Source organism: Pelobates fuscus, chromosome 1, assembly GCF_036172605.1.
Source record: "Pelobates fuscus isolate aPelFus1 chromosome 1, aPelFus1.pri, whole genome shotgun sequence".
Lineage (NCBI taxonomy): Eukaryota > Metazoa > Chordata > Amphibia > Anura > Pelobatidae > Pelobates > Pelobates fuscus.
The window spans coordinates 261,783,190-261,798,294 of record NC_086317.1 but is presented as its reverse complement, the minus strand read 5'-3'; the positions used below and the strand labels follow the sequence as shown (position 1 = coordinate 261,798,294).

The 15,105-nt window shown below is 42.3% G+C and overlaps 1 protein-coding gene across 3 annotated transcripts in view; it reads right to left on the bottom strand.

Moving 5' to 3' along the window:
- TRIM37 (tripartite motif containing 37) overlaps positions 1-15,105 on the bottom strand; it is a 104,373-nt gene that overhangs the window by 72,097 nt on the left and 17,171 nt on the right. For all 3 annotated transcript variants that reach the window (XM_063456903.1, XM_063456909.1, XM_063456916.1), the window contains exons 5-7: positions 13,338-13,425; positions 11,977-12,099; positions 3,944-4,067 (exon numbers count right to left, since the gene is read on the bottom strand). In XM_063456903.1, the coding sequence (XP_063312973.1) occupies positions 3,944-4,067; positions 11,977-12,099; positions 13,338-13,425 (335 nt within the window). The remainder of the gene's footprint in view (positions 1-3,943; positions 4,068-11,976; positions 12,100-13,337; positions 13,426-15,105) is intronic.

Sequence of the window (15,105 nt, the reverse complement as noted above, 5' to 3'; positions counted from 1 at the left end):
CTGTGGTTATCCCTGCTGCTTGTGCATCTTTTCTTCCACACTTTCCCCTTCCACATAACTTTCTATTAATGTGCTTTGATACAGCACTTTGGGAACATCCAACTTCCTTCGCAATTTCCTTTTGAGGCTTTCCCTCCTTATGGAGGGTGTCAATGATGGTTTTCTGCACAACCGTCAGGTCAGCAGTCTTCCCCATGATTGTGATTCCTACTGAACCTGACTGAGAGACCATTTACTGGCTCAGAAACCCTTTGCAGGTGCTATGGCTTACTTAGCTGATTATAGTGGGACACTGTGAGCCTAGAATATTAAACCTTTTCACAATATTCTAATTTACGGAGATTGTGGATTTGGGGTTTTCATGAGCTGTAAGCCATAATCAGCGCACATATGACAAATCACGGCTTGAACTATCTTGCTTTGCATGTAATGCATCTATCTCATATCCCTTTTTACATTGCATTACTGAAATAAATTCACTTTTGCACGATAGTGATTTTTCAAGTATTACCTGTACAAGGTCAGACATTATTAACCACACAAACATAGCAGGAGGGTGAAACACCACATAGATGTATAGTGCATGAAAGGACGCAAATAAAAGTAAATGTAGGGAATTTAAACCATAAGCAGCAACATTCATAAAGGAATTGTCAGTCAAAGCATTGGATCCCACACTAAGCCCAAAAACAAACAAAAAAAAGTAGCGCAGTTCTCCGATGACCTCTTCATTGCCAGTAATCAAGAAAGACATAGCCATGCCTCATAAATTGCAAGCTTATCTGAGCAGAAACTTCTTCATTTCTGGTCTCAAGTAATATTCTGTAAGCTAATTATTTGCGGTCAAATATCCCCATTCTAGAATTGTAAAAAACTCTGCTGAATAGATTGTCGCTATATAAAATATATATAGTTTTATTTTATTTTTTTATGATAAAATTATAGCAAATGATGGCCATAGATTACATAGGAGGTGAGAGCATCTAGAAGAAATATTACCCTATGTCCCCAGTTTAGTTCAATAGCCCCGTGATATAGAGAGTAGGGGCAGATTAAATACTAAGTGATCTTTCCTTCATATTAGTAAGGTTGTCTGAAAGACCAATCTTCGTCTTTCCGCCTTTCGTAGATAACTCTCTAATACCATGGGAATGCAAGATGCAGCATGGATCGGAATTTCATTAATTCGAATGAAATTTCGAACCGACCTAAAAGTACCGAATGTCATCCTAACATGAATGAACAAACTTGTTCTGTTAGGACAAAATGCGGTAGTTTCGCCGGCATTCTGTCTAAATGACAGGACGTTCGGGTATAGTGAAAGGAGGCATCGCAAGAACATGGAGGAAAGGTGAGAATTGTGGAAAATTGCTCTGACCACAGGAAATGGAGCACACTTTGCTCCTTCTCTGGTCATAGCTGGTCAGACTTACGGACTATTTTGTCTTATGTGCATTTCCTATTTTGTCTTATGTTTTAAAGAAAACTAGCAGGCTGAAAGAAATGAACAGATCCTGAGAGAGGAAGAGGCATTGACAGTGCCGCTTTAAAGGCAGACAACGTAATAGAGCAGCAGAAAACGCTAGCAGAATGCTTGGTTGTATAGGGATAGGTATTGGCAGAAGAAAGAGGGAAGTGCTCATGCCATTGTACAAAACACTGGTGAGACCTCACTTGGAGTATTGTACGCAGTACTAGAGACTATCTCCAGAAAGATAGATACTTTAGAGAGAGAAAAGAGCTACTAAACTGGTTTATGGATTACAGGATACAACTTACAAGAAAAGGTTAAAGGATCTTAACATGTATAGCTTGGAGGAAAGACGAAACGGGGGATATGATAGAAACATTTAAATACATAAAGGGAATCAACACAGTAAAGGAGGAGACTATATTTAAAAGAAGAAAAACCACAAGAGGACAGTCTTTAATTAGAGGGGCAAAGGTTTAAAAATGTGTGGAAGCATTACTTTACTGAGAGGGTAGTGGATGCATGGAATAACCTTCCAGCTGAGGTGGTAGAGGTTAACACAGTAAAGGAGTTTAAACATGCGTGGGATAGGCATAAGGCTATCCTAGCTATAAGATAAGGCCAGGGACTAATGAAAGTATTTTAAAAAAAATTCTTATCTGCCGTCACAGTCTGTGTTTCTAGAAAGGGGCCAACAACCTCAAGCAAGTATTTCCATCCCAGTGTTTGAAAGATCTGAAGTGCATATTGTCAAAGCAAGGGTACATAATTAATTGTTGAACTATAGAATATATTTAAATGTAACTTGGGTAGTGCATACATGAATTGGCCACTTGGTAGAGGACAGATGTCAGAAAGGGTTAATGTAAATTATATCGGAATGTGATAGAGGTCATTTGGTTTACAACATGTATTGCCCTTTTGATTAACCAAGGTTTCTGCAAAGTGTGAAATGCACACGAGTTGCCTCTTCAATATAAACCAACTCCCTAATTTGCCCTATGTCTCGATACCCTCTTAGATTAGGGGGTGCTTTCGATATAATAAATGGTCATTAGCCTTGAAGAAAACCATTGTGTTCCACGATCATATCCAAAAGAAAATTATCCACAGATGAATATTCATGCCTAATTTTGCAAATATATAGAACGAGGAAAACAAGTACTTCAATCAGAATGTAAATATGGGGGTCGCCAGATAAAGGATTGTGATGTACACTTTATTATTAGCTCACACGTAAGAAGTGTGAAATATCTATGGAACTGAAAAATGGTACATTGATAGATGCAATTATTATTTCTGTGGCAAGCACAGAAGAGGAGATAAAACAAAGTGTACATTTGGATTGATGTTTGTTTGGAACACAAGGGGTTGGTCACATATAGTTTCTATAGATACGCCTTAACTCCACCTATGGGCCATGCGTGGAAACTTGAGATGAATCCAGAGGGTAAATAGTCAAGGATATTGAAATGTCTATTGTACTCGATTGAGGCCAAAATCTAATTTTTAGTGAGTCACCAACTTTCCTTGCCAGAGACCCCCTGGGCACAAGTTTTACTTTTAAAAAGTGAGTAAGTAATTGGGACTTCTGTTAATTTATCATTTTTGTTTTTATCGGTTGTTGGTGCAACTAATTGGTCATCCATTTTTTGTATGCACTGTGACTATTTTTGTTCATAATAAATATTCCTTTATTAAGTTCTGCCCTTGTCTGGTAAAGAATCATGTTACCTGAAGAGACTAATTTATCAAGAGTTTTGCAATTGCATAGATCTTGTGCTAAATTGTATTTAGTGGATTTTTATTCTCATTTTCCTGGGCACCGCACTTATAAATTGTCTTGGTGGTGGCAGCGTTAAAATAGTAACATTTTCATCATTATAATTAAGTGTGGGTGGTGTTAAGGGTGATTTTTTTCCAGTCTAGTGCAGACAAATTGTGAACGTTAAACCTATCACCACCAGAGCGAAGTCACTCACACTCTTCGAGTAGGATGCGTTTGTGACACAGATCATGAAATGTGTACTGTTGGGTGTTTCCAGAGCTCCCAATGGGAAAGAAGGGTAAAATGTATGGTTATACATAGGATGGTTATACATAGGAATATATGTTAATGTTAATTTGGCATAGCTCAATAGCAAACTGGAGTTAGCCATAACCTGTGATTTTTGTAGGGTTTTTTTTGGGGGGGGGGGGGGGGGGGGAGGATATTTACAATATTTGCCCAGACATTTTGAAACCATCATTGTGCAAGCCTATGACAACATGGAAGGAATACCTGAGCACAGACTCATGTGGCACATAGTATCAAGGTGCACTAGGACAGCTGTGATTAGAGCGACATTGGGCACAACAATAAAAGCTGCTGAGATATGTAGGCTTAATATTTACCAATATATGTGTCAATCTATCTAAGACACATTATTGGTCATTATACAGAGAATTTCGCATTGCATAATTTTAGCATACCCATGAGCGTTATAAGCTTGTTTTTGAGTTGTGTGTCAAGTCTTGCAATCATCATTTCAACAGCATTGCGAATCTCCCGTACACGTTCATCCTTTGCACCACGTACAGCTTCGACATTCCGTTCCTAAAGTGGAGAATATGTACAGCTTTCAGATCTCTGCTAGGTTGTATTATTCTTATTTACTTTCTCTTTGCAGATTCATTCTACGTATGTTTTAAAAATTACACACTAAATTAGCACTAACAGTTGACACCATACAAAACAGTATAGACTGATGTTAACATTGCACACTGACCCCAGTTCGAAAATAAAGTGTAACCCAATGCAGCACGAATGGTGGAAAATGTGTATGCATCTTTAAAAATAAACACAGCTCTTCAAAAGCCTCTTTACATGTGTACATTTGGAAGTTATTTTAAACAAGTAGTATCATGATTATCCAACTACTGTGCTACTCTGCATTAAAAAAAAAAAAATTAAAAAAAATAAATAAACTGCTGCATATCAAGGATAATGACAGCAGCAGAGATGCTAGCACAGTGTTTAAGATTGACTGCTACATGCATAGACTCCCAACCATCATGCAATAACCTTCACTGCATATTAACACTGAAACGGAGTCAGAATGCGTGCTCATATACACATAGGGAGCATAATAAAGTCTGGGCTACCTGCTGCAATGCCATCCTGCTCCAAATCTCTACACATTTGAGATTGCACACAGAGTCATCTCTACATCTGCCTTACCATTAATAAAGAATGTGCCACAGGGAAGAATAGTATGCTTATTAAAAAGAAATTAAAGAGGGGGCGTGGCCTGGATGCCGACCGAGATGGCCGCATAGTTCCAGAGCTCCGCTAAATCCACTCTCAATCCGGCACCAGCCATAAGCATCGAGGCCAAATAACCGGCTCAATACCCTCCACAATGCCGGGTATGCACTCTCGGCATGAAGCAGAGCACGAAAAGAAAGGGTGAAAGGAGAGAAATCGGCAAAACAGTGGCAGACATGCTGACAACTCCACGAGGCAGACAGGCCACCCAAGATGGCCGCCAGCACAGCCCTCATGGATCCCTTTCCCCGGCCTCCACAACGGGCAGCGATATGCCCGAAACACAAACAGGAGACTCCACACATATCCTGGCAAAACTACAGGAGGTGAAAAACTAGCTAGGGAAATATCCAACAGCACAAGAGAAGTCAAGGCGGAGATTCAGGCATTGGGCACCCAGACGGCGGCCCTGGAAGAAAAAATGGACCACAGGCCCATAACAGCACAGTCTCACACTCCAGGGCAATGGAGCAAAGGATTTGTGAACTGGAACTCACTGTGGAAGACCTCGCCAACCGCTCCAGGCGCAACAATGTGCGGCTCCGGGGACTCCCTGAATCACCTACCGAGGGAAACCTAGTGAGCAAAATGGAGCATTATTTCAAGCATTTGATTCCAGACATCCTGGATACATACTTGGCGATCGATCGAGCACACAGAGCGCTCCGATCCTGCAGAGCGGAGGGACAGGCCCCGAGAGACATCATCGTCCGCTTTCACTATTATTCTACAAAGGAAGCGGTGATGAAATATGCTAGGGCCAACAAACTAAACTACCAAAACGCCATCATTACCTTGTACCAGGACTTCTCCCCGTCCACTCTACAACGCAGGCGAAACTGGAGGCCTCTAACACTACTACTCCAAGAGCGTGAAATCAGGTACACCTGGGGTCACCCCTTTAAATTAGTAGCGTTTAAAGCCGGTGCTACTTACACCCTGCAACCGGGAGGAGACCCACTACGATTTTTGAGGAGCATCCAGATAGAACCACCACAAGGCTTTGCCCTGCCCGGAGAGCCACTACCTGGACTCAAAGAGCTGCCCACAGACTGGACCGTCGCTAAAGCCGCTAGAGCCACTACAGACCGCCGCACCTGAGACTTTCGGCGGACGCTTCACAACACTCTGCGGTACATTCTCCTTACAAACCGGGACTAGGTTCCACATGGGAGAATGACTCACTTGAACTGTCTAACATGCTGTCGCTGACCGTTAACCGGTATTTTTTATTGCCTATACCTATATGCTGCACATCACCTAGGGGCTCAATGTTTCATATCCTGCAATGTGTATTGTGATTACCTCTGTCGGGTTGTTCTTGTGTACTGTATACTACTGTTACAATATCCCCTGTACAGAGGCAAAGAGAATAATGGGAATATTAAGGCCTATTGTACTTACCTCTATCGGAGTATTCCAGCATACTGTATACTATTAGTAAAATACCCCCCGTACAGTGGCACATAGGACATTGGGATCCCCCCCTCCCTCTCTCCCCCTTACCCCCAGAGGGCTTCAGGACAAGGAGCTTAGCTCCACAGATTCAAGGCTGCATTAGAAGCCTCATAACGCGGCACAGTGGATTGGAGACAACCCCCCACCCTGCGCAGGACACAATTTGGACCTGCGGAGGTGGGGGGCACCCCCACCCGACGCTGGCAAATTATAAGACCAGTGTGCACAGATTTCTATGTAATTATGTACAAAATGTTAACAGCTATATTATGTTTATGTTTTCATATATGATTTTGGGTATGGCTAGCACAAGTGGAGGACTGAACCAGCTTCTACTAGAGGGCCAAACTGCAAAGTTTGTCGAAAGGTGGGAGACCAACAGACTGCGGACAGGTATGGGCGCAACACAACCAGCACTTACGCACCACACGAGAGTAACAGACACATGACACTGAAAATACTATCTATCAATGCTAAGGGACTAAACATTCCCACCAAACGCAGACTTCTCCTGAGAGATTTAAAAGCAAAAAAGGCGGACATAGCAATGGTACAGGAGACACACATACAGAAGGCCTCATCAACCAAACTAGGGGACGGCACTTACAACACTACACACGAGGCCAGGGCATTGCGAAAACAAGCAGGGGTGGCAGTACTCATACACAAGCGCTGCCCTTTTGTGGTCACGCACACGCAGAAGGACCCTGAAGGCAGATTTTTGGTCATCACCGGCAACTACTACAACACCAAACTACATATACGCACATAACAAACCGGACAGTGCTTACTGGAACACCATAGCATCCCTGCTCTCCACCCTACAAGGAGGCATACTGGTAGTGGGAGGGGACCTAAATGCCGTACCCTGCCCAGCAGCCGACCGCAGCTCTAAAGCGGGGACACAGCGATCACAGGGAAGAGGGGGACAGGACAAACTCCTACACACCTTTCTCCAACGCACCGGACTTATGAATGCTTGGAGACTCCAACACCCAGACACAACAGACTATACATACTACTCGACACCTCACACTACATACTCCAGAATAGACCATTTACTTCTCAACGGAGCGGGTATGGCTAAACTAATGCACTCAGAAATAAACAACATCACATGGTCTGACCATGCAGATGTAACCATAACCTTAGGAATAGGCCAACACCACAACGCCTGGACATGGAGACTCAACACGAACTTACTCACCGCCGAAGACATATTCACCACGACACGTCTGAAAATTATAGACTATTTCACCACTAACGACACGGAAGATATCAGCCCAACCACACTATGGGCAGCACATAAATCAGTGTTAAGGGGACATCTCATACAGGCCGCCACGCATAAAAAAAACGAACCAAAACGAAACACCTCCTAGAACTACAAACCGCCATGCGGAAACTTGAACAACAACATAAACAAAACCCCACCACCACCACATATACAAAACTCCAGACTGTACGTCACTCTATCAAAGAACATACCATAGCGGACATAGCACGCTCCATAGTCTGGTCAAAGCGCTTTTTCTACGAAAAAGCTAACAAGATGGACACTCTACTAGCACGGACTCTCCGACCCAGACAAGGACATAAACCCATAACCACACTACGAAACACAGCCAACGAACTAGTTCACACCCCTAAAGACATTAACAAAGCATTCACAGAGTATTTTCAGAAGCTATACAACCACACCACACAAGAAGGGGACACCCAGGCCCAATATATCACTTGCATAACAGAATTCCTATCCCAAATAAACTTGCCCCAGGTGACAACAGCAGAGGCCAACACTCAGGAGAGCCCCGTCACACAGGAGGAGGTAGAATCAGTGATATCCGCCCTCAAGGGTCACAAAGCACCGGGCCCAGACGGCTACGATATGAGCTACAACAAAAAATATAAGGCAGAATTAGCACCCTACCTCACCAAATTATGCAATCATTTCCTCCAAGGAGGCACTCCAGACCGCGACATGGCCACTGCCAACATAATCCTACTCCCCAAACCCGACAAAGATGGTACACTATCCACAAATTACAGACCAATCTCCCTTATCAACACTGACTTAAAAATATTCGCGAAAATATTGGCGAAAAGGCTAACCCCATTACTTCCTAAATTAATACACCCAGACCTGGTCAGTTTCATGCCGGGACGCCAGCTGTACGAGAATACGCGCAGAGGCGCTGACCTGATGTGGCTCATGTCAAATTTCAAGTCACCATCCCTTGCTCTCTCCCTTGACGCCGAAAAGGCCTTTGACAGAGTTCAATGGTCCTTTCTGTTCCACTTACTACAAAAGCAAGGCTTCCCTGACCCATACATCACAGCAATAAAAGCACTGTACACAGACCTTCAGGCACAAACCATAATAACAGGCGCCCCGAAGTCACCGTTTCGAGTGAGCAATGGAACGAGACAGGGATGACCCTTATCACCGCTATTATTCGCGATCGTTCTAGCGCCACTCCTACATCTAATCAGAACTGACCCAAATATTAAAGGAGTGCAAATTGGGGAGGAGCAATTTAAAACCACAGCATATGTGGACGATATACTCCTTACACTCACGGAACCGATTCCCTCAATGGCGAATCTAGAAAAACTACTGCAAACATACGGAGACATAGCCGGGTACAAAGTCAACCTCACCAAGTCAACAGCATTACCATTCCACATACCAGACCATGAGATACAACACATAAGACAAACGTACCACATCAAAACAAATGCAACCACGCTCACATATCTAGGCGTTAGACTAACAGCAGACCACAAATTGTTATTCCAACACAACTATACACCACTACTCAATAGACTTAAAACGGACTTCGACAACTGGACGGACAAGCCAATCACGTGGCTCGGTCGTCTACACTCAGTAAAAATGAACATACTGCCACGACTGCTATTCCTTTTCCAAGCGCTCCCGGTCCGAGTCACCAAGAGCGACCTAGCCGACATACAAAAAGCAATAGATGCCTTTATATGGCAAAGAAGGCGACCCAGAATAGCCAAGGTGATATTGTACAACCCCAAATGGGGTACGTCCAAATACGAGATACGTCCAAATACGAGATTTTGCACAGACTAAAGAAGTCAGAACGGCAAATGCCAAAACGACTACGTTCTTTGAACGAATCTGCTTGCAAGAACGCATGCCAACTAAATTAATCTCACTACTCTACAACCACATATGCCTAGAATCAGGGAGTTGGGGCACGCAGACATACACAGACAAATGGGAGACAGATCTAGGTGAGGCGAATGCGAAAGTATCCATATGCACGGCCCTCCAGGAACAAGCATACAAAAGACTGCTACGGTGGTACACGACCCCTGTCAAGCAATGTCACATGAACCTAAGCCCCACAGACACCTGCTGGAGGCTATGTGGAGAAAAGGGTGCATACATCCACGTGGTGGCACTGTGCAAGGGTTAAGGTGTATTGGGGCAATGTAGCAGACCTGACCTCAAATATCCTACAAGGACAGATAACGCCAGACCCCTGGGCGTGCCTACTATCACGGCCAACAGAGGGACTAGACAAACATGACCAAAGACTACTGAATATGCTTAACCTAGCAGCTCGCAGAGCATTAGCACAATATTGGATTAAACACGAAGTACCCCAGAACTCCCTAGTACTCTCCAAAATTAGGGACAATTACTTAATGGACAAGTTGACCGCACAGGTCCGCAACACTAGCGCCACTTTCCAAAAAACGTGGGCCCTCTGAGAACAATACGACATATAACATGATATGTCAGACAAACTTTCACTTGTGCAACCTAGGGTAACGCAGCAGGAAATACCCAGTTTTATTTGTTATCTTTATTTTTCTATTTTTCTATATTCTGTTCTTCCAATGTATACATAAACCTGTTTATTGAGAAAATAAGAAAAAAACATCGACCGGCACAGCAAAATAACACGCCTCAACGGCTTCTGCGCTAACATACTTTTCGTAAACACCTATCAAGACATGCCTGATGACTAGGCCTCTGAGTAGGCCGAATGTACTGTTGTGCTATGTGCCTGTCGACACTTAAATAAAGAATTGAAAAAAAAAAAAAAAAAAAAAATTAAAGAGATACTATAGGCAGCAAAACAACTTTAGTTTACAGGGGTGCAGCCTGACTGGCAATCAGAGCAGACAGGTTTGACAAGCTCCTGAGCACAATTTGCCTAATCTACTCTATTCACCTGCCAACCTGCTATTATCCACGCAAAACACAACTCACCACATAGTGGGGATCCTGCTGATTCGTGCAGTACCAAACTCGGTGCTGTACTGCCTCGGGAAACTAACATCTTGTTATTTGCAACCTACAAGCTGGACAGGCATCGGAGGGACAGCCGCTCTCCAGACACCACGTCCTACTTTACATCGCAGACCTCAGCTCTCTCCCTCCCCCCTTTGGACCGGCGGGGGTTATCCCGGTCCCAGGAGATTCCCCATGGCTACTCCCAACATCTCAGCCTGCAGTGTACAGGGGCACCATGAGGCTTCCAAAATGGCGGCGACCGCAACCAGATGCGATGCAGAGACCCATAATGCCACAACCCTGGCTAAACTGGATCATTTCTTCACAAAATTCTGAGCTAATATGGAGGCAAGGAAGCAGTCTGCCCTGACATCCCTACCACAGATCTTCTAAATCGCAACTCAGCCCTCCTACCTGCTCCAATCCGCATCAACCTCAAGACCACCTGGTCAATCTGAACCCAATCAGCGGGTGCCAAGGCAGCACAGCATTACTTACCCCTCAGGACCTGGAACGGAGCCTGCGGCAGTCCTGACTCTAGCTACAATTCGTAGGCCTGGGGCATCACACCTCATGACCCCTCAAGATGGCGGCTGCTGCACCAGAAGGGAGATAGGGCACCCGACCGCAGACCTCTCCTTGATGCCCCTGTGCCACTTACACTGACCCATATGGAATCCTTCTCACAGTGCCAAACAGTCTCGTAGGAAGTTTGGCATCGGATGAAGCCCGAATCACACCCTGGCAATGCTGCCTGTATAGGCTTTCTCCTAGTTTAACTACCATGAGGTGGACTCCGGTTACCGGTTTCTATTTTAATTTCCTTGCTTTGCTTTTTCTCCTGATATAACATACATTTTCTAGTACCTCAAGCAATGCATAACTAGCCTGATTACAGTGTACTCTTGCAATGTTGGTCAAAATGCAGCACTAAGAACATGATTAGTTTATTTCACATGCCTAGAATATCTTGCAAACCTTGAAGTCTTATTTCATCACTACTATAGACATGATTAACTAGCTTGCATTTACTTTCTTGTGCTGTCAGTTGATGTCACATGAGTATCTCCTAACCCATTTCTTGTAAACGGACCCAGACTTTATTTTTATCTTATTTTTAAGCAGAAAATAAAGTACTATATCTGACATTTTATGAAGATCTTACTTTCAACCTAATTGTACTTTTTCATATCAGAATGTCACTGTAACCTTGTGAACAGCCTATGCACTACAAAAATAAAGAATTTAAGAAAAAATAAAAATCTTAATGAAGCAGTTTTGGTGTATAGATCATGCCCCTGCAGTCTCACCGTTCAACTGCCATTTAGAAGTTAAATCACTTTAATAATCCAAACGCCAGTTTTTACTAGTAGACTACTTGTTCTAGCTGCAAGGTGTATGTGAAACACAACATTGTGATTCATTTAAAAAAAATGTCTGCATCACGGTACATGAGCTTACCACTTCTTGCACAAGACTGATCAATTCCATAAGCCTGCGTCGGAGTTTTGCCACCTCTTCATTTACTTTTGTAACATGTTGCTCATAAATTTCAGCCAGAGGTTTGAAGGTATGACCACCATGCTAAAATAAAAACAAAATATATATTATTTACATATTAATTCAGTTTATATTCGCTCATGAAATGCACTGATCACTTAAAAGGGACACTGTAGGCACTATAACCACTAGTGCATGAATCCTTTGACACTGTTCATCCATTCAGTCGTAAATCATTTTCAAGCAGTTTACACAAAATAAGAGTCACAGGCCACCCAAAGCCTGGCCCTTACTGGAGGTATGGCTAAGGTAGTGTTTACACAATTTTTTCTGGCCATATCAAGTCATAAAGGCAATGGGCAGTATGACAGGTTCAAAGCCATCAGATGATACTCTCGAACCCTACTTTTGAGGGCACTAGAGTTCAGAATAAACATTTGTAATCCCAACGCTATGCTGTTAGTTTAAAATATTTTTAACACTAAATGTAAGCACAGCGCCAGGGGACTCGAGATACTATAACAACTTAAAGGAACACTATAGTCACCCACACCACTTCAGCTCGATTAAGTGGTCTGGGAGTAATGGTCCTTTAAGCTTTAACCCTGCAATGGACAACATTGCAGGTTTTTAGAAACACTGTCAAATCCACTTCTAGTGGGTGAGGAAGAAATGAGTTCGATTCCCAACAAAGGGAAACTACTTCATGTGTGTCCGGGGGCGACCAGACCAGGGGGTAACCCTTACACAAATGTTCAATAATCAGAACATATTTTTTCTGACCCATCAGGTCTACTTCTCCAAATCCACTTCTAGCAGCTGTCTTCCTGAGAGCCGCTAGAAGCACTTCCTTCTCCAGACTGAGTAAAACAGCCTGGGAATCAAATGTTGCTGATGGATTGGAGGAACGCAGCATTTGGCTGTTCATGCCTAGTTCCAATCCATTGCTCCTCTATTAGAATGGATAGATTGGAGGAGATTGCAAAGAAATCAAAGGCGGAGCTGGAAGCAGCAGCAGAGGAGTCCCGTCACCAGAAACAAGGCAAGTCATCTATAACTCATTTTGTCCTGTACATATTGTACTGAAATAACCATTGCTGAAATTATGCCTACAGTGACCCTTTTAACTCCTTTGTAAATTGCCAATAATCACAACTTCCATCACTGAATTAAATAATTGCTCCTTAGTGGCTAATAAGGCAATTAGGCAATTTACCTTGGCACAAGCCTTAGACTGAAATATTTTCTTGATATTGTATACTTTGGTACAGTTATGTCAATCCTAATATGCTGTATGTAGTTGCTACATACCATCTACCTACCATTCCACCCCAAAGTGCACATTGATGGCAAATGCAAATCTTACAGGTCCAACAAAAAACACTGAGCTTTTCATGATGATTTTCACACCTGTAAGAAATTAAATATATTTCAATTTGTAAAGGATTTACAGAAAAAGACTAAAATGCTTCAAATTCAGGAACGCAAAAGGAGGTACGCTGGTTACTAAACTGAGCCATTACAGCATTCTGCACACAGTTGGCTGACCTTAAGCATGCTGTCCTAGACTGGAAACATCCAGGACATCCGTCCTGTACATATATAGAGTTGTAAGGGTAAAATATTCCACTAGTTTAGTTACCAGTGACAAGAAAGAATATATACACAAGCAAGAATTCTGCTATGCCATATACATAATTTAATGTGAGTTAGTAAATACTCACATCTTGGCTTGATATAATGCGCTAGCCTTTTTTCAGCCTACATTCATGTCTGTTTTCATTTAACCCCTTAAGACCGGAGGGCGTACTATTACGTCCTTTTAAAAGCGGCTCTAAACGCCGCCGGACGTAATAGTACGCCCTCCGGTTTTTAGTAACTTACCCGGTCGCTGGCAGTCCCACGCCGGCGATCGCGGTTGGGGGGACTCCCAGGGAGCCCCCCGCGGCACGTCCGCCCTCCAGGAGCCCTCCCGGCCATGTGAGAGTGAGGTCCTTGCGAGGACCTCACAATCACATGGCCGGTATAGCTGCCGGGGGACCAACTGTAATGACAGTTGGTCCCCCTGCTGGCTGAAAATCAAATAACAATTTTTTAAAACAGTGTAAAAATAAATAAATTATATACTTAGATCATATATATATGATCTAAGTATATATATATATACACATATACATACACACACATACACTGTCTAGGTGTATTTTAATATATATATAATTATATATATATTAATATCAAATTACACGTAGACTGATACTGATTAAATATATATATAATTATTGTTATATATATATATTTATATATATATAAATATATATATAAATATATATTTATGGCTACTAAAAAAGACTGGACCTATATATAAATATATATATAAATATATATTTATGGCTACTAAAAAAGACTGGACATCGCTTATTTGCAATACCTTGGGTCGTCTACTATTGCAAATGGTATGCCATTATGGGTGTAAATTTATTTCCTGGGCTACTATACAGTCTCAAAGGCAACGTAACCAATCTGGCGAATTTCAATTTCAAATGTAACACGCTATATTTGACCCTGTAACTTCCCAAAACACCATAAAACCTGTACATAGGGGGTACTGTTTTACACGTGAGACTTTGCTGAATACAAATATGTGTATTTTATTGCAGTAAAAGCAAACAGTATTATGACATTGACAGTTAAAATGTCATGTAGAACGAAAAAAATAAAAAAAAATCTTATTTTGTCCCATTTTTTTCATATTAAATTATGTTTCATAGCTAAATATTTGATATTAAATGAAAGCCCTGTTTCCCCTGAATAAAATGATATATAATAAGGGGGGGTGCATTTAATATGAAAGAGGTGAATTACGGTTGGACAGACATATAGCGCAAATGCCAGGTTTTGTTTACGTTTTGTTTCGTTCACAACTTGTACATTTGGCTGCGGTGTTAAGGGGTTAAACAAAGCACTGTTTGAACACTTTGGTTTCCTAGTTGCATTGCCTCTTTGTAAACAATACCACATATATTCAAAAAGTATCTGTGGAGTTGTAAACAATAGCCTTGGCTCCAAAGCAATCAACACAACCAGTAT